The sequence below is a fragment of the Callorhinus ursinus genome, unplaced genomic scaffold, assembly GCF_003265705.2.
Source record: "Callorhinus ursinus isolate GAN/ISIS: 27379988/994484 unplaced genomic scaffold, GSC_fseal_2.0 scaffold18, whole genome shotgun sequence".
Lineage (NCBI taxonomy): Eukaryota > Metazoa > Chordata > Mammalia > Carnivora > Otariidae > Callorhinus > Callorhinus ursinus.
The window spans coordinates 462709-490672 of record NW_027397080.1 but is presented as its reverse complement, the minus strand read 5'-3'; the positions used below and the strand labels follow the sequence as shown (position 1 = coordinate 490672).

Here is a 27964-nt window from a genome sequence, read left to right as displayed (position 1 = left end):
CACCCTCACACATCTGAGTCATCAACTCTGCCACCCCACCAACTTTGTTACAAGATTTCCACCAAAATGTAAGTTTTGGGTTTTAAATATTTCATAATCTTGGATGTGTTCAGCATGCCAGAACACTTATTGGACACATAATCATTCCAAAAGAATTCACCTTTAGGAGTTTTATTTAAAATGTGCGATTAGACAGTATGGTATTAGCAAAATTAGCATTGACATATAGATCAATGGAACACAATTGTGATCCCAGAAATAGTCCCACACATATAAGCTCATTGATTTTTGACAAAAGTGCAAAGGCAATTCAATGGAGAAAGGATAGCCTTTTCAATAAATGGTGCTAGAACAATTAGATGTCCACATTTAAAAAAAAGAGCCCAACATATACCTCATACCTTATATAAAAATTAACTCAGAATGGATCACAGACCTAAATGTAAAACCTAAAAATATAACGTTTCTAGAAGAAAGCATAGGAGAAAACCTTTGTGACCTTGGGTTAGTCAAAGACTTCTCAGAAATGACAATCTATAGGGGTGCCTGGCTGTCTCAGTGGGTTAAGTGTCTGACTCTTGAATTCAACTCAGGTCATGATCCCAGGGTCATGGGATTGAGCCCTGCATGGGGCTCTGCGCTCAGTGGGAAGTCAGCTTGAGGTTCATTCTCTCTCTCTCTCTCTCTCCCTTTGCCCCTCCCCCAGCTCGCCCATGCTCTCTCTCTATAAAGTAAGTAAATAAATCTTTTTTTTTTTTTTAAGTACAATCCAGGGGCACCTGGGTGGCTCAGTGGTTGGGTGTCTGCCTTTGGCTCAGATCATGATCCCAGAGTCCTGGGATGGAGCGCCTCATTGGGCTCTCTGCTCAGCGGGAGCCTGCTTCTCCCTCTGCCCCTCCCCCCCACTTGTGTGGTCTCTCTCTCTCTCTCTCTCTCTCTCTCTCGCTCACTCTTGCTCTATCTCAAATAAATAAACAAAATCTTTAAAAAAAAAGGAAAAAGTACAATCCAGGGGCACCTGTGTGGCTCAGTTGGTTAAGCGTCTGCCTTCAGCTCAGGTCATGATCCCAGGGTCCTGGAATGGAGCCCTACGTCAGGCTCTCTGCTCAGTGGGGAACCTGCTTCTCCCTCTCCCTATGCCTGCTGCTCCCCCTGCTTGTATTCTCTCTCTCTCTCTATCTCTGTCAAATAAATAAATAAAATACTTTTTAAAAAACTAAAAAAATTTAAAAAGTACAATCCATAAAATTAAAAATTGATAAACTAGACTTCCTAAAATTAAAAGGTTCTGCTTGCAAAAGATACTGTTAAGAGAATAAAAAAAAGCTATGGACTGAGAGAAAATATTGGCAAATCACTTATCCAACAAAGGTCTTGTATCTAGAGTATATAAAGAACTTAGATAAAATAAACCATTAAAAAAAGGGCCAAAAATATGAACACTTCACCCAAGAAGATATACAGGTAGCACATAAAATGATGCTCAACACCATTAACCATTAAAGAAATGCAAATTAAAACCACAGTGAGACACCACTACATACCTATTAGAGTGGCCAACAAACAAACAAACCAATCAACCAACCCTGACAATACTGAGTGCTGGTAAGAATGTGGAGCAGATGAAACTCTGAACCATGGCCAGTGGGAATTTAAAATGGTACATTCACTTTGGAAAAGCTTAGCAGTTTACTATAAAATTAAACATACAATTACCATATGATACTAGGTATTTACCTAAGAAAAATGAAGACTTAACGTTCACACAGAAGCCCACACGCAAATGTTTAAAGCAGCTTCATCCATAATCACAAAAAAATTGGAAACAACACAAATACCTTTTAAATGGTGAGTGGACAAACTGTGGATTATCCATATAATTGAATACTACTCAGCAATAAAAAGGAATAAATTACTGATACACTTAACAACATGAATGAAGGTCAAATGCATTATGCTGGGTAAAAGAAGCCAAACTCGAAAGGAGATTGGCTGTACGATTCCATTTATATGTTGTTCAGAAAAATACAAAATTATAGGAACAGAAAATAATAACTACAACGAAGTAGGAGGGAGGGAGGTGCTAACTATCAAACGATAGTATGAGAGAGACATTTTTTTGAATAGAACTGTTCCATATCTCGAGAGCTTGTTTAGAGGTGTTAGCGGAGAGTGCAGTTACTGTCACACCCTTGACCAAAGATCTGTCCTCTTCTATTGGGGGAAGGTTGTCCTCTTTGACAGAGTTCGAGCAGCTTCAGGAGGGACGCACATGGAGCGGTGAGGGCAGAAGGGGATACCCGCCTAGCTAGCCAGATCAGCCCCATCAACCCTTGTGATGAATGCGGTGACAGATGTCGCAGCCAGATTGCCCTCACATCCAACAACTGTTCTGTATCTTGACTCTGGTGGTGGTTAAATGACTGTATACAATTATTTAAACCAGTGATTCTTTTTTTTTTAAATAGTTGTTTTATTTTATTTATTTATTTTTAAAGATTTTATTTATTTATTTGAGAAAGAATGAGAGACAGAGAGCACGAGAGGGAAGAGGGTCAGAGGGAGAAGCAGACTCCCCGCTGAGCAGGGAGCCCGATGTGGGACTCAATCCCGGGACTCCAGGATCATGACCTGAGCCAAAGGCAGTCGCTTAACCAACTGAGCCACCCAGGTGCCCTTTAAACCAGTGATTCTTTTTTTTTTTTTTTTTAAGATTTTATTTATTTATTTGAGAGAGAGGGAGAATGAGAGATAGGAGCACGAGAGGGAAGAGGATCAGAGGGAGAAGCAGACTCCCCACCGAGCGGGGAGCCCGATACGGGACTCGATCCCGGGACTCCAGGATCATGACCTGAGCCGAAGGCAGTCGCTCAACCGACTGAGCCACCCAGGCGCCCTAAACCAGTGATTCTTAATTGGGAGCAATTCTGGTCCTTAGGAGACATTTGGCGATGTCTAGAAACAGTTTTACTTATCACAACTCAAATGGAGATCGGATGCTATTGGCACCTTTGGGTAGAGGCCAGGGATGCTGCTAAAGATTCTATAATGCAACAGGACAGCCCCTACAGCCAAGAATTATCTGGCCCCAAATGTCAATAGTGCCAAGGCTGAGAAACCCTGGTCTAAGTCAGAGGTCAGAAAGTATAGCCCAAGGGCTAAATTCAGCCCAGCACCTGCCTTTGTACAATCCATAGGCTAAGAATAGTTTTTAGATTTTTTTAATGATCGGGAGAAAAATCAAAAGAATAGTTCATGAAAATTATATTAATTCAAATTTCAGTGTCCATAAATTAAGGCATGCTTATTTATTTATGTATTATCTGCAGATGTTCTGGCATTCCAAAAGCAAAGTTGAGTACTTATGACAGAGACTATATATCCACAAAGCCTAAAATACTTACTACTTAGCTCTTTACAGTTAAGTTTGCTAACCTGTCTAAACCATGGAATTATACACAAAAAAACCCAGTAGGTTTTACTTACATAAAATTTGTAAGTGAATTTAAAAATGTGAAATTATAAGATGCCTACACTGATTTAGTAGGAGCTGTGCTAACACTCATTTCTGTAAATGTGCATGTCCTTTCTGGCTTTTCTGATAGAAGATAAACAGTAATAGGAATTTATCACTGACTGGGTTCTGATGTGAAATTTTCCTATTTTAAAAAAAATCATATACAACATCTCTGACCGTGAAGAATCTCATTCAGCTTCCTGGACACAGAGACAGTTCTCCAGAGAAGACATCTGTGATGAAGCAGCCAACACCCCATGCACTTGTCATCAGATCAGTAACGGGGTCTGACTGGGTCTCTCTGACCGTGACAGCTCCTGGACTGAATGGGGCATTAATCACACTGTCTCGGGCAAACCAGCTGACCATCATGCACATGGGCCCAAGAGCCTGTGAATTAGCTCCTGTCCATTAGCCCCTGTCCAAACACTCTGGCCCTAGTACTGTAGTCACGTTATCAGTCCCCTCCAGACCCTGGAAGCGTGATCAGGCATGAGCTCCCTGTCTCCTACCATCCCTCATCTCCTCTTGGACCAACTGTCAGTTAATTAGTTAATGTGGGTAAAAATGCTCGTAGCTGAAAAATGCTCAGCTGGGCTATTATGATAATCATCTGCTGGATCCCCTCCCTCCAAATCCCTCTACCCCAAAGTCAGCCCACAGGACTCCTTGCCGTCTGCGGATGGGAAAACTCTGGAGGAGGTCATTGAGTGGTCACCCATGTTTAAGGCCGGAGTTCCCCTAGCCTCCTGATGCTATGCCAACTGGCATTGTAAATCCTGAAGCCCAGAGTCTGGATTGGCTTTCCTTATTTAAAGGGCGCCTGGATGGCTCGGTCAGTTAAGCGTCTGCCTTTGGCTCTGGTCATGATCCCAGGGTCCTGGGATTGAGTCCCATATCATAGGGCTCTCTGTTCAGCGGGGAGCCTGCTTCTCCCTCTCCCTCTGCCTGTTGCTCTGTGTTCTCTCTCTCTCTGTCAAATAAATAAAATCTTAAAAAAAAAAAAAAAGCGGGGCGCCTGGGTGGCTCAGTCGTTCTGCGTCTGCCTTCGGCTCAGGTCATGGTCCCAGGGTCCTGGGATCGAGCCCCGCATCCGGCTCCTTGCTTGGTGGGAGGCCTGCTTCTCCCTCTCCCACTCCCCCTGCTTGTGTTTCCTCTCTCGCTGTGTCTCTCTCTGTCAAATAAATAAAATCTTTAAAAAAAAAAAAAAAGAAACATGGCAGAGCTAGGATTCCCCCAAATTATCGAATTTTGGATGATCTTTGATTTCTTTCTTCAGCTAGGTAGATCATTTAGAAAGTCAAAACAGCCTTTTGAAAAGATTATGTGGGAATCATAGCATTATCCGCTCCAAGTTTACAGAGCTTTAAGCCTGACATTCCTAGGGCCAAAACTCAATTCTTCACCTCTCAATTCAAGCTGTTTTGAGAAATCCCTGTTCAGAAAGTTGATCCCTGAAGGACAGGGTGATGGCTAGAGTGCCCCAAGCTGCTGAAGTTTTGGGCAGTTATCAAATGCCAAAACAGGAAGGTGTCTAGGGCAGACACGTATTCCTATCTATCTCCCCATTCTGAAAGGTCTTTCTGTGGGATGGGACTGAAAATAGCTGGCCTCAATTGCCCAAAGCCCAATTTCAGAAGAGTTAACAGCACAGGGTGCCTGGGTGGCTCAGATGGTTAGGCCCCTGCCTTCGGCTCAGGTCATGGTCCCGGGGTCCTGGGATCGGGTCCCGCATCGGGCTCCCTGCTCCACGGGAAGCCTGCTTCTCCCTCTGCTTCTCTCTCTGTCTCTCATGAATAAATAAATAAAATCTTTAAAAAAAAAAAAAAGAGTTAACAGCACAATTTCATTGTAGCCATATTTGGTCAATTCCTATATGTTCCCTGATGATCTTTAGAGAGCAGTTAGAGGATCCTGTTTCTCCCTGCATCTCTATCATACTTCTTCTCCATCTCCACTCCTAAAGTCCCATCAGTTCTCACCAAGGCAGCTGTCACAGCCTCTTTCCTGGGTCCCTGCTACCATCCTGTGTCCCTGCTGACTCCAAGCTCTCCTCCTCTATAGCCAGACAGATCATTCCCAAACATAATTGTGACCGTATCACTCCCTGCCCAAAAATATTTAATGGCTCTCTATCATTGACAGAATAAGTCCAAACTCCCTAACTAGACAATCAAGTCCCTTCAAAATTTTGTCCCCACTTCTCAACCTTCCAACACACTCTGCTTGTACCATATCAAGCCATTCCCCCTTCCCCACCTGTGACTTGGACGTGCCAGCCTCTGTGCCCAGGCTCACACCTTTTTCTTCCTTCTGGAATGCCCTTTCCACCTCATCTGCATCCATGAAAAACCTTTCTTCAAGAGTCAGCGCAAATTCCACCTCCTCCAGGAAGCCTTCTATGAGCTCACCTCTGAACTGCCAGAGCCCTTTGTTAGTTACTTTCTTGGGCCTGCTTTGCTTTCTATGGTGGCTATTAAGGTACAGATGTACTTTCCCCCATGGGACAATAGGCATATTTTTAAAAAGCCCTATAACCTAGTGTAGCATATAGTAGGTGCTGGTAATCATTAGTGACTGACGAACAAACTGTGGCAGAAGATATAGGCTAGTAGACTAACAAGAGTATGAATCAGAGGAAGGGAACTAGGATGGAAGGAGAAGCACAAGTCATCCAAAAAAAAAAAAAAATGGCCAACATGGTTAAGATTTAGCTGTCATCTTAGTAACAATAGCTTGCAAGTCCTGGGAATTGTTTTAAGCATTATCCCATTTATTCATCACAACCAGTCTAAAACACAGATACTATTGTCATCGACGTTTTTCAGATGAGAAACTGAGGCTCAAAGAGGGTGAATTCACTTTCAGCCACTAGCCTCCTTATTGGTCTTTAAATACATCCCATATACTCCCACTTCTGAGTCTTTACACTTGCTCTACCCTCTGCCTGAAACATTCTTCCCCCAAGTACAGGCAGGGCTTGCTTCCTTCCTTGTTGTAAGTCTCTGCTCAAATATCACTCTACCAATGTGTTCTCTTCTGGCCACCCTATATAAAATGGCAAATAATCCCCCGGTCAGGGGCAAAGCCCAGATTTAAAACCAGTTCTGACTCCAAAGCCAGATGACAAAGCTATAGTCATGTAGGTGAAAGGGACTAGAAATGCCCATCACAGTGATGATTGGTCAGGCTAGGGTCTCAATGCCCATCCCTGGAATTGGGTGGGGTGGGAGGGGAGGCCCATTTGAACCACATGGATCAAAATGGAGGAGGGATGTTCCCCGACAAAAAACTGAAAAACAAAACAAAACGCTGGGAGACTGCTACCCAGAGGAAGAGAGAATTCCAGGCAGGTAAAAACAATAGATGTTCACAACAATAGCCAAACCCTACCGATTTAGTGAAGGAGACTGTCTGATCAGTAGATGAAATCACCAGTCAGACTGGACCAAATCATCGACCTAGTAGACCCATGTTGCTCTGGCCTCCAAGAAACTACTCATCAGCACCAAAAAAAATGAGATTCCATTTTTTACTTATCAAATTAGCAAGAATTTTATTTTTATTTATTTTTATTTTTTTATTATTTTTTTTCTAAAGATTTTATTTATTTATTTGACAGAGAGAGAGAGACAGCGAGAGACGGAACACAAGCAGGGGGAGTGGGAGAGGGAGAAGCAGGCTCCCTGCAGAGCAGGGAGCCCGATGCCAGGCTCGATCCCAGGACCCTGGGATCATGACCCGAGCCGAAGGCAGACGCTCAATGACTGAGCCACCCAGGCGCCCCAAGAATTTTATTTTATTTTTAAAGGTTTTTATTTATTTATTTGAGAGAACAAGAATGGTGGGGGCTAGAGGGAGAGGGAGAAGCAGACTCCCCTCAGAGCTGAGAGCCCAAGGCAGGGATGGATCCCAGGACCCTGAGACCATGACCTGAGCTGAAGGCAGATGTTTAACCGACTGAGCCACCGAGGTGCCCCAAGATTTTTTTTTTAATGTTAATACCTTTATCAGGGTGATGGAGTATAACTGGTAGAACCTTTCTTTCTGGAAAGCATTTTGGAAATACATATCTAGATCTCAAAAAATATTTTGATCCTCTGACTCAGTAATTCCTCATCTAGAAAAACTTGTAAAAAAAAAAAATCCAAAATATGGGCAAAGATTTAGGCACCAAGCGGGCGCCCAGGTTGCTCAGCCAGTTGAGCAGCTGACTGTTGATTTCGTCTCAGGTCATGATCTCAGTGTCCTGGGATAAGCCCCATGCCAGGCTCTGGACTTAGTGGGGAGGCTGCTTCAGGATTCTCTCTCTCCCTCTGCCCCTCCCCCTACTTGTGCACACACTCTCTCTCTCAAATAAATAAATTTTTTTTAAAGATTTAGGCACCAAGATTTTCATCACAGAGTTTTTATAATAGCAAAAAGAAAAAAGACGGAAAAGAAGGAGGAAAGAAAGAAAATTTATATGTGTAAGGATTAGGGTTTGGTAAAATAAAATATAGTAATTCCATACAGAAGATTAGGCAGCCATTAAATTAAATGATACGGGATAGTTCATATCAATTTGTTGAATAAGAAAGCATGATACAAAACTGTCTACATAGTATATTAACCATGTAAAAGAAAGCCACATATGCCCAGAAATGAAAAAGATAAATATATAAAAAATGCTAGTAGCATTTACCTCTCCTTGATGGATGCTTTATATAGTTTTTCTTCTTACTTGCATATATTTTCCACAATGAGCAAATATTACTTAAACATTGTTTTGCAAGTAACCCCTTTTAGCTCCTAAGAATTTGGCTATCCATTTACCATCTCAGCCATTTAGACACCTGGGGAGAAACAGCTGGTGGGTGACACAAGAAGGTTAGCAACATTTTTTGTGTCTCACAACTTTTCCCCAATCATTCACAGAAAGAGCAGTTTTTCTTGCATTTTGCTAGTCCGCCCTTAGAAAGAATCCATCACTTCCTCACATGATGCCTCTTTTTTTTAAAGTAAAACAAAACCTGGGAACGGACCATAAACTTGTGCTGAACTCTGATATGAAAATGGGTAGGTCTTGGGCGTCCAGCTGTCAGTGGAGTGACAGGACAGAGGGGATGCCCAGGCTGATAGGTGCCAGAGACAGGTAAAAGTGCCCCACCGCAGGCCTGAAATGCCTGCAAGAATTCCAGACTGCCACTTTCTGGGTTCTGTGGACACATTCTGCCTAGAGGCCCCTCAGAAGCCAAGGTCTCCCTCACTGCAGGCAATGACTGATTGCCAACGATTGCTGGCCTGGGAGACAGAAAACAAGATTATGCTTCTATGACAACACAAACGGCACCACCTCCAGGAAGCTTTCCCTGCCTCCTTCCCTGGTCCCCACCAGCCCTCCAGATTACATTTCTCCCCCAAGGAGCCATGGCCCTGGGTACTTTCCTTGCCCCTCTTGGAGCAAATGTCACCAGTGATGATGTGGCAGCCAGTACTATGAGAAGACATCCCACAGACCTTGGTTCCCTCCCTGGCTCTGCCACTCACTTCCTGAACCTCAGTTTCCTCAGCTGTAAAATGGAGACAGTAAGCAGCACAGAGAACTGCCCCCATTCTGGGACCTGACAACCCTATCCTCAAGCTCCTGTAACATGACTGTAACCAAAGAAACTGCCGGGCAGCCCAGAGCCACAAAAGAATACTCACTAGGCCCAGCCCAGTGGCGGCAGCCCCCCTCCCCCAACCTCTCCACCCAGACCTCCAGCCAGCCGCAGCCAGGGAACAGACAGCCAGCGGTGGCTAATGATACCTCTCCCATCTTCTGGACAGAGTAATTGCCAGGTGGGATGGCAGGACCCCAATTATTGAGGGTCTGTCCAGGGGTGTGGTCACAGGCATGTCCAAAACTGAATTCAGCTTCCCCTCAAATGTGTTACCCTTCCTGCTCCCCATCTCAGAGAATAGCACCACCCCGGGGTGGGGTGGGGGGAACCCACATTGGAAACCAGGATATGGTCCTCACATCTCCTTGTCTCCCATTCAATCCATGTGTCACCAAGTCCTGCCATTTCTACCTCTCAAATCCATCCATTTCTTTCCATCCCAGGGCTGCTGCTGTAGTTCATGCCACTATCCACCTCTTCACAGGTCTCCTGGCCTCCACACTGCCTCACAGGGAGCCTCTCTCCTCCTGCCGCTGCTGAAGACCCCCAATAGCTCTCAGAAAACCAGCCTCAGTAACTTTAAGCTCCCCACCTTGCTCCAGTTTGGTCCCAGCTTACCTTTCTAACCTCATCTCCATTCAGGAGTTTCCCCCAATTCGCTGTCCTGTTTCTCACCAGCCTGTTTTTGCTTATGTCATTCCCTGTCATTAATGTCCTCTTCCACCCTTTTCTTTTTTTCTTCCTCCCTTTTCCACTGACTAGTTCCTTTTCATATTTCAAGACTTAGCTCAGATTTCCATTCTTCCAGAAGGCTTTTTGCTCCCCCATTCCCCACACACAATCCCAATCAAACCAAGTGTCCTCACTGTTGTCATTTACTGTGAGCACTGTTCCAAGGACCTCTGATGCTTTAACTCATTCAGTCTTCACACCAAACCCTGTGCCTAGGTTCCCCTATAATTACTATCTTCAGATAAGAAAACTGAGGCTTGCAGAAGTTAAAGCAACATTTCCAAGGCCAAATCAGTGGGTTAGCAGTGCTGAAACCAGGTCTATTTTTTTCCCAATAAAAAGACCTGCATTGTTCTTTTCTGACTATGAAAGTACCAAGAAAAAAGTAAGAATCACTCTTTTTGTCAGTTTGGTGAATACCCTTAGTCTGGCATGCAGTGGGCACTCAGTAAGTGCCATTTCTCTATGCCTATATATACATGCCCATTTGGAGAGCATTTTATATAACCTGCTCACACCAGTCCTGCAGTTTCCTGAATCTGGAGCTCCTGGGAGTGCACCGAGCACCCCCACTCCTGCATCCATCCTGTCCCTAGTAGTGTCAGGCTGACAGGCCTCTGAGGTGTAACTACAGCTTGGTTTCCCTGCGAGATAAGGACAGGGATCGGTGGAATTTGTTCTCACTGCATAAACCACAACTGTACAGTGACCAGACACCAGAGACCTGGCGAGGTGTGGAGCCGCGCTCAGGCTGGGGGTGGCCCCTCCTAGGCTGGAGGATTCCCCCTCGATCCACCCTCCAACGCTGTCCAGCCCTACACCTTCTAATCTTTCTATCAAAACCTCCGGCCCCATACCTGGAGTCCAGAGTCCCTACCTGCCCAAGGTGCCCCCACCCACACACTCCCAGTCAGGTTCTCGGTGGCTCCCACTCGGTGTCTGGGGTCTTACACACCGCGGGTTCCGGCTCCCCACCCCCGCGCCCCGCCCCCCCTCGAGCTGTTAATTACAGCCCCGCCCCCAGGCCTACGGCCCCGGCCGCCCCATTCCCGGGCTCCCACCGTCACCCCGCCCGCGGGCTGCAGCCGCCGCAGCCGCTCGCTGGGAAAGTACCGTCCCCGCCCCCCGCCCCGTTCAAGGCCCTGGCGCCCTTGGGTCAGGGCGGGAGGAGTCACTTCCAGACAAGGGCTGGCGCCGGGTGCGTCGCACTTTACGGAAAGGACTCCCGAGAATAAATCCGGGGCGGATTTGCATCACAGCAGCAGGGGAGGAGCCCTCCGAAGTTCCAAAGCGGAGGATGTCCCCGTCCTGTCCCGGACCAGTGGCGGGTTTAGAAGCAGTGGGGGAGTGGGAGGGAAGCTGCTTCAAGGGAGGAGGTGTGCGCACTGGACGTGAAACGGGGCGGGAAGTCAGCTAGCAGGGAGTAATCTCTTCTCTTCTCCTTGCCTGGGCGGACCTCAGCCCGGGCCTGGGTCCTCGTCGAGGGAAGTGGGGACCGAGGTTTTCTGTGCATGTGTGTAACTTGGACTAAAGGAAACAGCCCCGGCCCGGGGGTGGGAGAGCTTAGCAGTCCCCAGCCATACTGCTAATAATCTCCTGAGATCCCCCCTACCACCCGCTGGGGCCCCTCTACCCCTGTGGCCTGCACCTCTGTGACGGACTACTGTGCTCTCACAGGGCAGTCAGTTCTGACCTCAAGTCCTAGCCCGGTCTTAGACTGCTGCCCGTCAGACTTCCACTCCACCCACATGGGCCAGTCTTTGCAGGGCAAGTCATTCATGTCCTTCAGTGAGGCAGCTCATGCTTTCTCAGCCAGAAAGTCTTTTACCCCTTTATATCAGCTAAAATGTTGCTCCCTCTTTTAAGCCCAGCTCCAAAACCACCCATACATCTTCAGTAAAGCCTGTAGGGGTCCGTGCCCCCGCCTTTCTAAGCCCCCAGTGTCCCAAGTCTGAACCTCTTTTTTAACCCTGACACCTCTCTTGGTGTATCTACCAAGCCTGTTTTCTCCATTAGGCTGCAAGTTTTCGAGAACAAGATTCAGCTGTGTCCTCAGTGCCAAGGGGAGTGCCAGGCACTTGGTGGGGACAGCATTGGCAGCTGTGTGATCTTTGGCAGGTCCTGCTCCCTTTCTGGACTTCAAACTCCTTCCTCACCCTCACATGAAGCATTTGGATGGGATGGCCCCCAGGGTTGCCTCCCTCTCTGACCCTGTGAGCCAGTGACTTAACCGGATCTCCAAGCCTCCTGTGATGACCCACCTTGGGAAGGGCAGAAGTCAGCGTTCCATTTGAAATTCTTCCAGTCCACTGAGTCAGTTGCACTAGGCAACTGTGCAAGCTTGCTGAGGCTTAGGGATCCAAAAGGTTCCTAGAGATGAGTCTAGTGCCAACACACCATGATGCTATCCCACCTGGAAAGTCCGCTGCAACCAGGTTCCAGAGCCCTGAAAACGAGTTTCATTGGGGACTGGGGGAAGGGTGGTTAGGCGATCCCAGAAAGTGAAGAAGCTCCCATTCCTCACTCCTCCCCAACACAGACACACTCTCTCCGGGAGCAGTGGCAACAGCCCCTCAAGCCCCTGAAGACCAGCCCAGGACCACCCCACTCTCCACTCAGACCCCGCATTATACCCACCCCCCAGTCCAGCTCTCTCCCGTCTGAGCTGAGAACACCCAGAGTTCCCAGTAGGAAGAGACTCAGTTCAGCTTTTCTCACAGCACAGACTGTCAGCCCCTATCCCACACTTCCCTAACTGGAACTCCTTACCTACCTAGGGCTGGCCACACGGACTACTGCTCCCTGAAACTCCCACCCATGGGTTTTCATTTGACCTGTTGACGCCACATGGATTAATGCTAATCTGAAACGATAGCCCTCAGAGTAAGACAGACCTCGCTGAGATTCCAGTTCTCTCTAGTCTGATGACCTTGGGCATGTTGTTTATCCTCCCTGAGCCTCAGTTCCTTCATCCACAAAATGGGAGCAATGATTTATATACACAGGGTGGTTGTGGGCATCACGTAAGAGTTATAAAACACCCATCATGGGGCGCCTGGGGGCTCTTTGGTTAAACGTCTGCCTTAAACTCAGGTCATGCTCCCAGGGTCCTGGGATCGAGCCCTGCTTTGGGCTCCCTGCTCGGCGGGAAGCCTGCTTCTCCCTCTCCCACTCCCCCTGCTTGTGCTCCCTCTCACTGTGTCTCTCTTTGTCAAATAAATAAAATCTTAAAAATAAATAAATATAGGGTGCCTGGGTGGCTCAGTTGGTTGAGCGACTGCCTTCGGCTCAGGTCATGATCCTGGAGTCCCGGGATCGAGTCCCCGCATCGGGCTCCCTGCTCAGCGGGGAGTCTGCTTCTCCCTCTGACCCTCTTCCCTCTCGTGCTCTCTATCTCTCGTTCTCTCTCTCTCAAATAAATAAAGTCTTTAAAAATAAATAAATAAATATAAATAAATAAATAAATAAAACACCTGTCACATAGGGATATCGAATGTGAGCAGTATTTATACTCCCTATTCCCTCCATTCTCCCCTGAAGCTGCCTGACACTTTTTCTGGAAGCTGAGCACGGAGACGTCTGAAAGGGAACTGATCTGGACAAAACCAGGAATATAAAATACTAAAACCTGCGCTTAGGACCCAATTATCGACTTCAAAAGAAAGCAAAGGAGGTTTGAGGCTTAGGGAGGGGCCATGATTTGCCAAAGCTCAGGCAGCAGATGAATGGAGGTGGGGAGACTGGCAGGCAAGCAGGGAGAGGGAGGCAAATGAGGATGTGGGTAGGGGTCAGGGCTGAGGTGTTGAGCTGAATCCAAGGACAGGAGGCCGAGCAAGAGGATCTCCAGCTGACATTGCCCCATTCCCCATGCCCAGAAGAGCTTGGCATTTGCCTCTCTCTGGAACTGCTTCTTCTGGGTTCCTGAGTTTGCAGTAGTTTCCCAGAAATGCTAGGTAAATATCCCTGTTGTTTACTAAGTAACCAACCCCATAATCAGGCATGAATCCCCATACCAAGTGCTGCCTCAAGTTTGGCTCCCTTTGTAGAGATGCCCCTCCCAGGCACCACCCCAGGCAGATGCTCTCCACAAGGTCCCTTACCAAGGCCTTGCTAGGGGCTCCACACCCCACCCCACAGCATGGCTTTGTTGGTCACAGCTCAGTATCCTCTTTGGAGAGTCTGCTCTTCCCAGCAGCCCCAAGAAATTGTGGTATACAGAATATTTTCTACTTGGTGCTTTCCTTCCCACAAAAGCCAGATGTGGCTTGCCGTTCCAATGTGATAAGGAGTCTTACTAACCTTGGAAAATGTCCTGGGCTGGTGTTAAACCCAACCATGGAGAAATCGGGAGGCATTGTGGCTGGTGTATTAGGCTACTTGCTAATCTTTTCTTTAGGCTATGTTTTCTTTGTTTCTATAGTTCCCCTCTCTGTGCCCCCTTCCTGCCACCCTACTCCCCTCATCCTTAGAAACCAAGAATGTGTTCTCATGGAAGATGTCTGTCCTCTGTCTGGTTTGTTGCAGGCTTCTTATCCTAAGCTCGTGTGTCCTGAGCTCTCTGCCTCCTCCTTAGTGTTCATGCGTGAACTCCTTTGCCCATGCCCAATGCCCATCCTCTAGTTTAGACATCCACCTGAAGGTGAAGACTTCACTCATTGATTTCTCAAGACTTCTCTATTCGAGGGACACCTGGGTGGTTCAGTCAGTTAAGCGTCTGCCTTTGGCTAAGGTCTTGATCCCAGGGTCCTGGGATCAAGTCCCACATCAGGCTCCTTGCTTGGCAGAGAGCCTGCTTCTCCCTCTACCTGCTCTGCCTGCCGCTCCCCCTGCTTGTGCTCTCTCTCTCTCTGACAAAAAAATAAATAAAAAATCTTTAAAAAAAAAAAAAAGACTTCTCTATTCGAGGATACTCTAACCTTGTGATCTGGGAATCAGTGATGCCAGAATTCTATATTTCTGACTGTAACTCAGATTTCACCATGCTAGAATTCTGTGATGCTAAGATTCCATGACTATGGATTCTATGCATTTAGAATTTTATGGGTTTTGTGTTTTCATGAATTTATCGCTGACTTAGTGACTACAAGCAGGACTCACTTGTCCTGGGTTTTTGTGTTTGCTTTCCAGAGGAAGCAAGCCTCAGCTCTGGGCTCTCTTCTCTGAATTTGCTGAAGGCACAGGAAGATTGTTGGATAGGTAAAGGGTAATATTCCCACTTCCCCTGGGGCTGGAATATGCCAGGGCAGCCCTGTCCTAGGCCCCAGCACTCAGTCCACCCTCCTCCTCCCAACCCCCTCATTTGGGCTTCAAGTATCTGATGGTAGCAGGAAAAGCAGGCTCCTGTGCAGGCCTTCCACCCAGCTTCCTTTCCTCCTGGGCCTGCCCCAGGATCCAGGGACAGAAAGTTTACTGGGAGACTGGCCCCGTCAAGTGGAAAGAGGGGGAGGGAGGGTTGAGCACAGGGCAGGAAGCCAATGGAGTAGGTACGGGAGATTCCCCAGGGAGCCCAGTAGCTTTCTCTGAAGGTGAGGAAGGAACAGAGGACGGAAGTAGGGGTGTGGGTGAGGGTACTGGTAAGGGTGGGGTGACCCATATAGCATTGTAGGGCTGGAGCTAGGCTTCCGGCCATTGACCCATTGATGACAAGGTACCTCCAGCCTGGTGCCCTGGGGGCGGTCTGTTCCCGTCCCAACCCATTGTCCCAAACACAAACTTTGTGTTTCTTTGCCCGAGTCAGACTCCCAGGAAAACCCAGAGGGCAGGAATTGGGGATAGGGAAAGTAGTCCTCCAGCGCTCCTTCCTGGGAGGGCCCACTCAGGCCAAGAAAGGGGGCAGCACTTTCCAAGGATCACACTGAGGTTCGGGGCAGAACAAGGACTGGAATTCCGGCCTCTTGCTTCCAGCCCAGAGCTGTTCCCCCCACACTCCAAAGGGTCCCAGTATTACAAAATGCTCCCCCAACAGGACAGTTTGGCCCGGGGCCTGGCCAGACTCTGGGTTGGAGGATAAGCCTGCCCCCAGGCATCCTCCCCAGAGCTGCCTGGACCCCTCCTCCAGCCCCTGGGCACTTGGCCCAAGCTGCCAAACCCGATTTTCTGGTGGCTGCCCAGAGGCTGGCTGGAGCAGGAAGCCTGCTCTGGGCAAGGACCCCTCGGGCCACAGTCCTCCTCCCCTCCTGACCCCAACCTTCACCCCCCCACCCCCCCACCCCCCCACCTGTGCCGCCACCACTTCTTCCTCCCTGGGCCTGCCATCTCCTTGAGTTGCCGCCTGGGCACCAGGAGGTGTGGTCCAGCCCTACTCCTCTCAAGAGTTTTGCTTTTCTCATCCATAGATGGAGGACTAAGGACTGGCTCCCAGGGGTCAACGGGGCGGGGGGGGCGAGGGGTGGAGGTTCCAAAGAAAGGGGGCCATGAATCGTGAGGGGCCACCACTTGGAGGGTGGGTTGGGGCAATGTTGGGGGCACAGCCTGGGGTGTGAGGAGGAAGCTCTGCTCTGTGGAATTCTGGAGTGTGGTTTTTGGGGTGGAAGGTGCAAGGTCAGGGAGGGTACCCCTCTGGTTTCCTCAGGTTATCTCCATGAGATAGAAAGAGAGCATCATCCCAGACCGAATCCCCTTGTTACCAACGTTCAGAGTCCTTGACACAGTTTGGTGCAGTGCCTGTGAGATCTGTTTAATGTCTGTCTCCCACCGAGCTGTAACACCCACCAGGAAGAACTCCTGCTGTCTTGCACACTGCTCTATCTCCAGAACTTGGCACCCTCCCTGGCACATGGCAGGCACTACTGATGGAGACAGTTTCAGATTGAAAAGCAGAAGCGGAGGCACCCTAGTGGCTGGAGACCAGCCAGGTCTGCTCACCTAATCCAGGCCCCTGTTCCAGGCTGCCACATGGCCCAAGCCTCCTCCTCTGGTATTCTCAACCTCCAGGGAGCTCTGGTGGGGTGGGAACGAGTGAGCTGTACCCAGTCATCCAGGGGTCACCTAGACTGGAGTGGTGGGTGCCCTCTGGCTGCGGCTGCCTCCGGGAGCCTGGAAGGGGAGGGGCCGCGGGGGAGCCATTGCAGAGGGAGCTAAAAATAGCCAGAAGAGATGATGTCATCAGGTTCCCACAGCTCAGCACCCCCCCCAGTCACACACATACACACACACTCTCACAGACACAGATACACACAGACACAAGTAGGGGCGCACGCACACACATAGACACACATTCTTATAGGGGAGGGAAGCTTCTGGGTTCCAGGGCCGGGCAGGGAAGTCTGGTGAGTGTGACTGCATGTGTGCGTGTGTCTGTGTATGCCTGGGTTTGTATGAGTGTGATTGCACGTGTGTCTGTCTATATGCTTATGTGCTTGTCGAGATGTAAGCATGTTTACGTCTGTGTGCGTTCTTTTATAGGGATGTGTATGTGTGGTTACATATGCCAGCTGGGGAGGTCCATGTGCATCAGTGGCAGTGTGCAGCTCTGTTTATAAGCCTGTACTTGCATGCACCTGTGTTTGTTGCATTGTGTGTCTGTGAGTCTACTTCTACTTACACGTCTGCATATGTTCATGGACTGTGACATGTGTCTTTAAACGTGTGGGCCCCTTTGTGGGCCTTGGGCGCTAGCCCAGCCACCTTCCTGCTTTGACTGAGGTTCAGCGCCACTTCCCCCATACCCTGCCGAGCCTCATCCCCCAGCCTGCGCCGTCTGTGCGCAAAGTGCCAGTGACTTCTCTGTCCCGTCCCTCCTCTCAGGGTCCTGGCAAGCCTTGGAGTTGAAGGACACAAACACAATTCATTTTCTCCTCACAGGTTTCCTGAACCCTGGGGGGGAGGGGAGGGCCAGGCCCAGGCTCTCAGGCTTCACTCCCACCCCCAACCCTTAGGGAAGGGAGCCCCGGACACACAGCCACGCATACAGTGACACGTTAGAGAAGAGTCCCTCACAGTGTTTCCCGCCACTGAGACAGAGCTCCATGGAGACACACCCCACAGCAACCCAGTTACACCTGATGACACATGGGCACACACTCAGAAATCCAAATGGAAAATCCCCAGGCCGGAGTGCTCAGCACCCTCCCCCTTTCTGGACTCAACTCAGTCTTGCCCCACCCCTAACCGCGGAGGCTCAGCTGACACTCCTGGAACACACTGGCCTCAGGGAATAGCTAGGGGGCTGAAGGTGGCCCGCCCTCCTCAGAAGCAACCCTCTCCTGCCTCAGGCTGCCCGCACCCCATTCCTGACCTTCATTCCTCTCAGCCATGCCTCCCTCTGGCACAGCCAGACCCTTAAGAACATACCTGATGCTCTGCCGGCCACAGAGGCACAACCCATTGAAGAGGCACACTCAGCCACATATCTGCTCACAGTCCCATTGTCCTGGCCTCTCTCTCTCTCTCTCACACACACACACCAACATCTACATCTGCACGCTCACCGTCGCAGGCACAGAGCCACATACAGCTCACATTGAAGCGCTCTTGGAGTTAGACTCAAGCCCTGAAATCTCTCATGCCATCCCTGTCTGATCCGTGCCTCTACCTCCCTCCTCAAGGATCTGGTTCTCTATAACTTCCAAGATGTCTATGGAGACCCTTTTCCCTGTGCAATGCAGGAAGGCCCCCTACCTCATGGGGCAGATCAATAGCTGAGGCCAAAGATGGAGGAATGGTGTGTGTTGCTGACCTTGTGCTGTCCCTCCATTGTCTAACTGTGATCCCATCTGTCCTCACCGAAGCCTGTCCCGGGGAGCATTCAGCCCCAGGCCTGCCCTCGTACCCCGCATAGTTGTCTGGAAACACCTTGGAGTGGAGTAAGGCCGTTGGAGCAGAAATGATTGTATTTGCCTGCTGTCAACCACTCATGGCCCCTAGAAGACGCAGGTCCGGAGCCAGCCAAGCTTCTGGACTAGTTTCTGGACATTTCTAGAAGATCAGAAAGCTGCCGGGTTGACAAAGGTGTCTGAGAACTGAGGAGAGGAAGGAGAGGGAAGAGTGTGAGGAAGACAGCAGTTCTGGAAGCTCCACTGTTCTTAGATTCACAGTTCCCCAGGCCCTCCACTCTCAGCCAATACACCCTCCATTAAGGCTCTCAGCCTTTAGGAGTCTGCCATCAAGACCCCACCATATTTTGGGGGTGGTATTTCACACAGGGTATACCCCCTAGAGTGCCTAGGCAGGGCTAAGTTGGGGGAAACGAATGGCCCTGGTTTTTCCAACCCCCACCCCGCCTCAGGGCCCTTGGCTAACTTTGTGGCGGAAGGATCCACACACTGGTGGTGGCGGTAGGAGTGTTGTTGATATCTGTGGCCACGGTGGCAGGATTGGTGGCTGCAATGGTGGCAGCTGGGCCTTGGGGTTTCTGCCGGTACCTTCTGCGGCTACACTTGAACATCCTGGGATTTCGAGGCTGAGGCCAGCCCAGCCCTGGCCTGCGGTAGGGGGAACTTAGGCCCCGGGGCCGAGGGGCACGGACAGGCTGAGAAGGCCCCATGGGCACAGGGAGCTTCTGTAGTGTGCCCAAGGGTGCTCCTGGCTAGGGCAGCTGGGGCCTCTGTGACATAGTCTGCATAAGGGTAGTGCTCTTTATTATAGGTCCTGGTCTCCCGCCCCTCCCCATGAGTCAGGCTCCCTCAGGGTTCTCTCAATGGGTCCAGCCCAAGGGCCAGAAAAACCTCAGCTTGGCCCCCAGGGAAAAGGAACTCTGAGTAGGGGAAAATTACTCCCTCCCTTTTTCATTTATCCACAGGGACAATATTAACAACGTTTCTTAAGCATTTACTGTGTGCCAAAGAGCGCCCAGTACTCTACACTCTCTCATTAATCCCACAACAACCTTACAAGGAGACTATCGTTATTCCTATTTCATATACAGTCGATTCTCATTATTCACAGTAGTTATGGTCTAATAAAGTCCCCACCACAAATAGCGCATTAGCAAATCGAGCCAATGTACCTATCGGGTTAGATTCCTACCAGCCTCGGGTCATAACATTTTTGTCAACTGATCAATCAGAACATGACCTCGTTTTATGTGTTTCTGTTTATAGATACCTAATTTAAACTATATTGTTGTTGAATCATTAACATTGAACTCATAGCCAACAGCACTCTAACTTGTATCTGGATGACATTTATCTAACATACTTCCTCGTAGTTCACATCACAGCCTTCTTGCGCTCAGAGACACTAGACAGCACTTCAGCAGTATTTGATAAACAGCAAAATCACTAACCAAAAGTACGAAAATGGGAAAAATGTGACATTGAATAGACCACAAGAAGAACAGGTGTACATTATAAGAGGTGAAACAAGGAGGCAGAGAATCCTCTTGTTCAGCCTCAGCTGAGAACACGTGGATGGGGCAGCTCAACATTTTTGCAGCTCTGCAAATGTCCACGAATAACCACAAAAGTGACATGAGTATTGGTGCGGGGTTACAAATAAATTCTAGTGAGTAGGTAAATTCACAGATATGGAAGCCATGAATAATGAGGATCGACTGTATAAGGAAACTGAGGCTCAGTTAGGTGAGGTCACACAATTAGAGGCAGGCAGGGGTTCCCATCCATGATGGCTACGGTCCAAAGCCCAGACATTTAACTCTTGCTGTTCTACGCTCATTTGCTCATTCAATCATTCAGGAATTGTTCACTAACAACTTCATGTGTGCTGGGCACTGAAGTCATAGACGGAGGTGACCTGGTTCCAAGTCTTCCTGAGGGGAAAGAGAAAGCCATTCATTAGTGCAGGTGGAGGAACAGCTGGGTCCCTACGGGAATGTAAGCTGTGTCAATGCTTTCTTGTAGCAGACAGGAATGTCAGTGTCTCCGCCAGGACTTGCACTGAGTTGTTGTGGAACACTGGACTTCAGCCCCCTCTCTCTTTCCCTCTTACTCCACCTCCAGCCCTCCTTCCCAGCCTCCATCTTTTCTCTGGACCTGTAGGAACCTGCAAGGAGGGTTTGGGCACCACCCTTAAAGGCCCTACACCACCTTCCCCTCCCTCTTCTACTCTTGCCATCCTTAGTCTTAGAAAATGGACCTTGCTCCCATCAACTTCTAGCCACTACTCCTGTAAACCCACTTGCCCTTGGCCATTTTCTTCCTCAAGCCCCAGACCAAGGCCTCCTCTCCTGTTCTTTCTGGAAGTCAGCTCCTCCTGCCTTCTTAGAGATTCCATCACTAAAGACAGTCTGCTTGGTGGTTAAGATACAGACTCTGGCACCAGACTGACTAGGGGTGAATCCTGGATTCGCACTTACAAGCTGCGTGATCATGGCAAGTACTTAACCTTCCCGTACCTCTGTTTCCCCATATTTAAAAAGGGGGAAAGGGGCGCCTGGGTGGCTCAGTCGTTAAGCGTCTGCCTTGGGCTCAGGTCGTGATCCCAGGGTCCTGGGATCGAGCCCCACATCGGACTCCCTGCTCGGCGGGAAGCCTGCTTCTCCCTCTCCCACTCCCTCTGCTTGTGTTCCCTCTCTCGCTGTGTCTCTCTCTGTCAAATAAATAAATAAAATCTTTTAAAAAATAAAATAAATAAAAAGGGGGAAAAAGAGAATCTATCTCATAGGATTGTTGTGAAGAGGGGGGAAAAGACCATATATGTAATGCATTTAAAACACAATCTACACAGATATTAGCATTACTGACCCCCCCCGTTTCTTCAGCTGCTTCCTCCCATTATAAGAAACAAAAATTAGTGTCAAATATATTCAAATTTTTAAAAAATTTTAAAAGTCCCCTTTGTCCATCCCACACCCCCTCTGGCCATGACTCTCCCTACTCTGACTTTCCCAGTCTGAGGTCATTCCTGTTTTTCCCAGAGTGGGGAGAAAATCTTATATAAAATCCTTATAATTGGGCGCCTGGGTGGCTCAGATGGTTAAGCGTCTGCCTTCGGCTCAGGTCATGATCCCAGGGTCCTGGAATCGAGTCCCGCATCGGGCTCCCTGCTCCTTGGGAGCCTGCTTCTCCCTCTGCTTCTCTCTCTCTCTCTCTCCCTCTGTCTCTCATGAATAAATAAATAAAATCTTTAAAAAAAAAATAAATAAAATAAAATCCTTATAATTATTCTGTTATATAGACCAGGAAACAGGCTTAAAACTGAGCTTAAGAAATCCCCCCACCCCGGGGTCACACAGCTAGGAAGCATCAGAACCAGCATGGGAGTGCCTGGCCTGAGTGACTCCAAAGCCAGAACTTCCGCAGCACCTCGATGTGGGAGCATTGGAGTGGAACGAGGCAGGCAGGGGTTCAAATGAAGCCCTTGAGTGATTCATGTAGACTGAGACTGCGAAGTTTTAGAATTGGGGGTGATGCTTTTGTGGGATCATGGTGCCACCTTCTGGCAGAAAGGAAAGGGGTGCTTGACAGATTGCTAAGAACACTGGATGGGGGGAAGAGAAAGGAAAGGGAGGTAGGCGGGTAAGGAGGAAAGACGAAGGGAGGAAAAAGATGGGGAAATTGAAATTTTATAGAGGGAAAAGGTCTAGGAGTCACATGCTACTCAGAGGAGGGGGTAGAAGCTGCTAAACCTGGGTCACTTCCTTGAAAGTGTGTGTGTGTGTGTGTGTGTGTGTGCTTGAGAGTGTGTGTGAGAGACAGAGACAGAGAGAGAGAGACTTTAAGTATGTCCCTCGGATGTTGTTTTGTGGTTTCTTACTTGCCGGGAGTCAGTCCACACACAGTGCAGTGTGTGAGGCATGTATGCGTGTGTGCACTCATGAGCACGGGTAGGTGTTTATGTATGTATCTGTGTGTGCAGATGTGTGTGCCCATGAGCACATGGGGTATGGATGAATGGATCAGCAGATGTAGGCCAGAAAGCATCCATGCACCGTTGCAGTGGAGGGCACTTGGAGATTCTGGGGGCCGTTGCGGTGGAGAGCACTCAGAGATTCTGGGGGCCGCTTGCTTACCCTCCGACTTCTCTTCCTTCTTCAGATCAGGAAGAGTGTTGCTGTGGTTGGCGTTGCCAGGCCGACAAGGCCTGTGGCTATGGGGACAGATCTCCAGGCAGCAGGGGGCAGCAGGGAAAGAAGAAGCTGACTGGCTGCGGGGTGGGGCAGGGTGGGAAGGTAAGCAGAGGACTTTAAAACTCCTGCCCCACCTGCAGGTGAGCAGCAGTGCCCGAGAGCCAGCTCCGTCTCATGGCCTGCACCCTCGAGTGGCAAATCCCTGGAGTAGTCTGTCCCCTCTGGAGCCTCAGCAGATCCTTCAGTTCCTTCAGAACTCACTACCAAGAGCCCTGAACAGGTGATGGCACAGGATAGAGATAGTCCTATGAAGTAAAATCAACCTGCAAACAGGTTTGGGAAGCTGGAAGGCAAATGGGGAGGGTCCTGAAAGAGTCCAGGGTTGGTTTGGTGGAGGAGTCCAGGATATGTAGGTGCCAAGGAAGGGCGTGGAGTGACCTGTGGTGTGGGGGCTGGGCTTGGGGTGCCAGTGGAGAAACCTGGGGTGTCAGTATCTGAGTGTCAGGCACTGGGAGAGGGCCTGAGCCCTACAGAGAGGCAGAGGTGTCAGGATAGGACTTAGGAAAAGTCCCGAGGTGTCAGAGGCTAGATGCGGGGGAATTTGGGTGATTTATGGGTCCTGGATGCTGGGGTCTCGTATGTCAGGGTCCAAATGCCAGGGCTAGCCCAGGTGGCAGTGGAGGCGGGCGGCACGAATTCCTAACTCACACTTGTCTGCCTCCCAGGAGCCACCATGCAGTGCTTCAGCTTCATTAAAACCATGATGATCCTCTTCAATTTCCTCATCTTTGTAAGTATGAGGGTTGTGGGATTTTCGGGCCTCCCTGTGGGAGTGGGTCACAACCTAAGCAGAGCTCAAGCTGGGAAATGGGAGATCGCTGTGCCCAGACTCTGTTGCGCAAGTTTCCCATTATGATAAGGTGCAGAAGTCTCCCCAAATGCTGAGTACTGGTCTCAGGAGCAGCCTGGCTGCCACATAAGTTGGGGTAGAGAAGCTTAGGAGAAGCTCCTCCTTTCCAGGAAGCTTCAGACCCGACTTAGAGCAGGGTAGGATAGGCTAACAGGAATGATGTCCCTGTTTTATAGGCATTGGGGGCCCAGGGAGGGGAAGAGGTTTGCCCAAGTTTACCTAGTGTACAAGGAAATTCAGTGGCCTCTGTAGGGTGGAGGGGGAATTGAAAGGAGAGATGCCCAGAGACCTCAGAGCAGAGAGTCGGCCTACAGCAACCCTTATTCATTCAACAAACATTATTGCCTAAGACTCTGTGCTAAGTGCTGGGGGAAAGGTGAGTGAGCTCTTTCTCTGCCCTTGAGGATCTCAGGTCCAGCAGGCCAGATAAGCAGACAGTTGCAACATGCAACGCCTGGCCTTAGCACAGGGGCTATGGGAGCCCCCAGGAGGGGGGCTTGAACCCTGGTCAGAGAAGACTATCTGGAGGAAATAGCTGAGACTGGACATTTATGCTGGGTGAAGGGGTTGTAAAGCATGCAAAAAGGCCCAGAGGCAATGAAATCAGGTATTGTTCAGGAAACCAGGAACAGACTGTGTAGGGCATGTCTGAGGAAGCTGAGTAATGAGGCATGACCCTGGAGATGGTGGTGGAGATGGGAGAAATGGACTAAGGAAAAGCCCACAGATGCTGGCTGGGGGACAGAAGGAGGGGCAAGGGAAACAGAGGCTTCAAAGATAAAGCCCATGTCTCTGGTCTGAGCAACCCAGGGGATGTCTCCCCGGCAGCTGCGTACCCAATGGGGTTGCAGCTCTGGTTGGAGCTGGACATGGATATTTGGAAGTCACATGACCACAAATAATCCGCGAAACCATGGGAGTGGGTAAGAGCTCTCAGGCTGAGTGAGTTCAGCGAAACCCAGCTTACAAGGGATATGTGGAGAAATGGCCACCAGGAAGCAGATAAAGAGTAACAGGAGGAAAACAAGGAGATCACGATCTCAGAGAGGTCAGGAGGGTATGGCGCACAAAGTGCCCACCCGATTTAGCGCAGGATGGCACCACAGACCTTGGAGCCACTTTAGAGTGGCTTAGAGTGAGTGGAAGGTGAGGAGGTGGAGACGTGAAGTATAGAGGGATTTGGAGAAATTGGGCTACGGGTATGTGACCTCTCTGACTCCGATATGGTGCATGCCCTGGGCTCCTTTTGGCTTCAGGGAAGTAGCCTTTATCCATATATCTGGGGAAGGCAGAGGGATCCCAGCAATATGGAGAGCAGGTGTTCTGGCCCGAGGGGGTTAAAGGCAAATCCGGTTTGGTTTCTGGCCTCTGTTGCTCAGGCTCTGCCAGGCTGGGCAAGGCAGGGCAGGTCTCAGGCTCCTTGAAATTTGACCCTGTAGGCTGGGGGCCCAGCTTTCTGTCCTTGAGCAAACATGCCTGGGATCTAGCCACAATCTGCCGTCTCACTCCTGGTTCTAGCCTCAGTTTCTACAGCTGGGGACTGGGCACCAAGGTGGTATCAGGCTGGTTCATCCACTGATGCTCTGAATCAGCAAGGCTTTGCTCTAAGAGCTGTGGCATCTGGACAGCGTACCTCCTCCCCCTCTGGGCCTCTGGATTCCCTGAGGTTTGGGGTTGAGCCAGAGAGCCTCTAAAAGAGGCCCCGGCTGTACTCCCCCTCTGGTGCCTCAGTTTTCCTAGTGAGGCAGCGAGGGGTCTAGGTTAGATGAAGGGCAGGCCTGGAGTTTAATCCTAGAGAGGAGGCAAATGGGGCCCCAAGGTAGGTGTCCTTTCTCACAGAGTCCCACTCCACGGTTGGAAGCAGGTGTAAACCTCAGCCCCGCCTCTATTGCTATGGTGACTGGTGAGCCTGTTCAGGGCTTCCACCCCACTGTTTCACCTGTCCCAGGACAGTCAACTCCACAAGGAAATTGGGTGGGAGGCCCTGCTGGCCTCACCCGCTTCCCTCCTAGCTATGTGGCAGGACCCTGACAGCAGTGGGGAAAAGTCTTGCCTTGCCCTCCCCCATCCTGTGGATATTTCTAGAACCCCCGATCTCATTTATATCTGCATTGGTGTTCAGCCTGGTGCTGGCTATGGGTGGCCCAGCTCCCATCCTTCTGGCTCTACAGAATGTTTTTCCTCCCTGCAGGATGAGTTTTTAGACTCCTTAGCCAATAAAAGGAGAAATTTCTCATTTTCCATCTTCCTGACTCAACTGCGTGGTAAGGAGCTGCTTGCCCACACCGCTTTAAGGCCTGCCTCTCTGTCCCCAGCTGTGTGGTGTCGCCCTGTTGGCCGTGGGCATCTGGGTGTCAGTCGATGGGCCGTCCTTCCTGAAGATCTTCGGGCCGCTGTCGTCCAGTGCCGGGCAGTTTGTCAACGTGGGCTACCTCCTCATCGCTGCGGGCGCAGTGCTCTTTGCTCTCGGTTTCCTGGGCTGCTACGGTGCTCAGACTGAGAACAAGTGTGCCCTCATGATGGTGTGTCAAACCCAGCTCCCCGGGCCCATACCCGAGACCCAGGGTCCCCACACCCTTGAATCCAGGCCCTGGGGATCCCCAAACCATGCTCTGGACTCCAGGGCCCTCAGTAGAGGGGGCCGCGGCCTCCTTTTACTGGGTGGTGGGTTACAAGTAAGGCTTGAGGGACCGTCTCTCTCTCAAACTCAGAGTTCTGTTCCCCATCCAGTTCTTCTTGATCCTCCTCCTCATCTTCATCGCAGAGGTGGCAGGAGCTGTGGTTGCCCTGGTGTACACCACCATGGTGAGGGGGGGCGGGGCGAACCGCGGTGGTGAGGAGGGGGCGGGGCGAACCACCATGGTGGGGGGGCGGGGCAAGGGGGGAGATGGGGAAGAGCCCTGCAAGTGGGCTGTGGCCTGTGCGTGGCCACCTTCCCGGGCCAGGCCCTGAGCACTGGCCTGCCCCCCGCCCCTCCAGGCTGAGCAGCTCCTAACCTTGCTGGTAGTGTCCTCCATCAAGCACGACTACGGTTCCCAGAAGGATTTCACCCAAGTGTGGAACACCACCATGGATGGGGTAAGGTGGGCTGCGGGAGATTTGGGGGTGGGGGGGGAAAGAAGCAAGGCCCTGCTGACCACCCATCCCGCCTCCTCTTCAGCTCAAGTGCTGTGGCTTCAACAACTACACGGACTTTCAGGACTCTCCCTACTTCATGAAGAACAGTACCTTTCCCCCGTACTGTTGCTCCGACAATGGCAAGGGCACAGCCCCAGGACCCTGTACCGAGGAGAAGGCGAAGGAGGACAATGTACAGGTGTGGCATGGAAGGTGGGGGCTGCATTCATGGCCTCAAAGTGCTGAATGAGGGAGGGGCGCAGCTGCTGACTGGCTGCTCTCCCCTCCCCCAAGGGTTGTTTCAGTCAGCTTCTGCATGATATCCGAACCAACGCAGTCACCGTGGGTGGTGTGGCAGCCGGAATTGGAGGCTTGGAGGTAAGGGGATGAGGAATGGGGGGGGGCAGGATAACCCCACTGGACCAGGCTGCTTGACCCATCTTGGAGGCCTTGCTGGAGGACACAGACTTCTACCGGAGCTTCCTGCAGGGTATCCGGGAGGCAGGGGACTAAAGCGTAAGGGCCCTCAGCACATCCCTCACCTCCGCCCGTTCCTTTCCCACCAGCTGGCTGCCATGATTGTGTCCATGTATCTGTACTGCAATTTGAAATAAGTCTGCTTCTGCCTCCGCCACCGCCTGCTGCCACCTAAGAACTGGGGAGAGGCACCCTGGCGCTGCCAAGCAACAGTGACTGGGGTGGGGACAGTATCCAACGGTGTCACTTGGGCCAGAGTGGGCTGGCCTTGCTGCTCTGGACTTGGGGCCAAATAGGGGATGGCCCCCTTCAGGCTGTGCCTGACTTTTCCTTCTATGGGTGGGGTCGGGGTCAGAACCTCTAAGGCAGCCAGTTCTCCTGCCCACGCTTCCAGTCTGTCCCTCAAACCCTTGGCAGCCCCTCCAGCCCAGGGGTCCTCTTGGTGACCCCAGGAGGCCTCTGGGGGATGAGAGAACGACACCCTATCACGCAGGCATATGTAAAATCAGCAGGCACCGACAGAGAGGTAGAAGGCACTTCAGAACTCATTACCCAATTAAAATGTCTTCATTCGAACTCTTTCCATGCATTCTTGGAGA

General features: G+C 50.2%; 3 protein-coding genes across 4 annotated transcripts in view; 1 reads left to right on the top strand and 2 right to left on the bottom strand.

Moving 5' to 3' along the window:
• Positions 1-16892, bottom strand: part of PIK3R3 (phosphoinositide-3-kinase regulatory subunit 3) — a 159281-nt gene extending 142389 nt beyond the window's left edge. Inside the window, exon 1 of the mRNA XM_073902694.1 lies at positions 16759-16892. The gene's annotated coding sequence lies outside the window, so the exon portion shown is untranslated. The remainder of the gene's footprint in view (positions 1-16758) is intronic.
• On the top strand, positions 6-27941 carry TSPAN1 (tetraspanin 1). 2 transcript variants are annotated; one of them, XM_025856462.2, is made up of 9 exons: positions 6-68; positions 23002-23141; positions 23587-23651; positions 26087-26293; positions 26502-26576; positions 26751-26849; positions 26932-27087; positions 27183-27266; positions 27455-27941. In XM_025856462.2, the coding sequence occupies exons 3-9, from the start codon at positions 23595-23597 to the stop codon at positions 27500-27502; spliced, it is 726 nt and encodes a 241-aa protein (XP_025712247.1). In that variant the 5' UTR covers positions 6-68; positions 23002-23141; positions 23587-23594; the 3' UTR covers positions 27503-27941. The 2 variants fall into 2 exon arrangements, with proteins under 2 accessions (XP_025712247.1, XP_073758799.1); XM_073902698.1 differs by lacking the exon at positions 6-68 and having other exon boundaries at positions 22959-23141.
• Positions 18708-19426, bottom strand: P3R3URF (PIK3R3 upstream open reading frame). Its single transcript, XM_025856465.2, has 2 exons — positions 19135-19426; positions 18708-18854 (listed from the first exon to the last, which is right to left on the bottom strand). Exons 1-2 carry the CDS (start codon positions 19376-19378, stop codon positions 18811-18813), a joined length of 288 nt encoding a protein of 95 aa, XP_025712250.1. The 5' UTR covers positions 19379-19426; the 3' UTR covers positions 18708-18810.
• Positions 27942-27964: the final 23 nt, after the last annotated feature.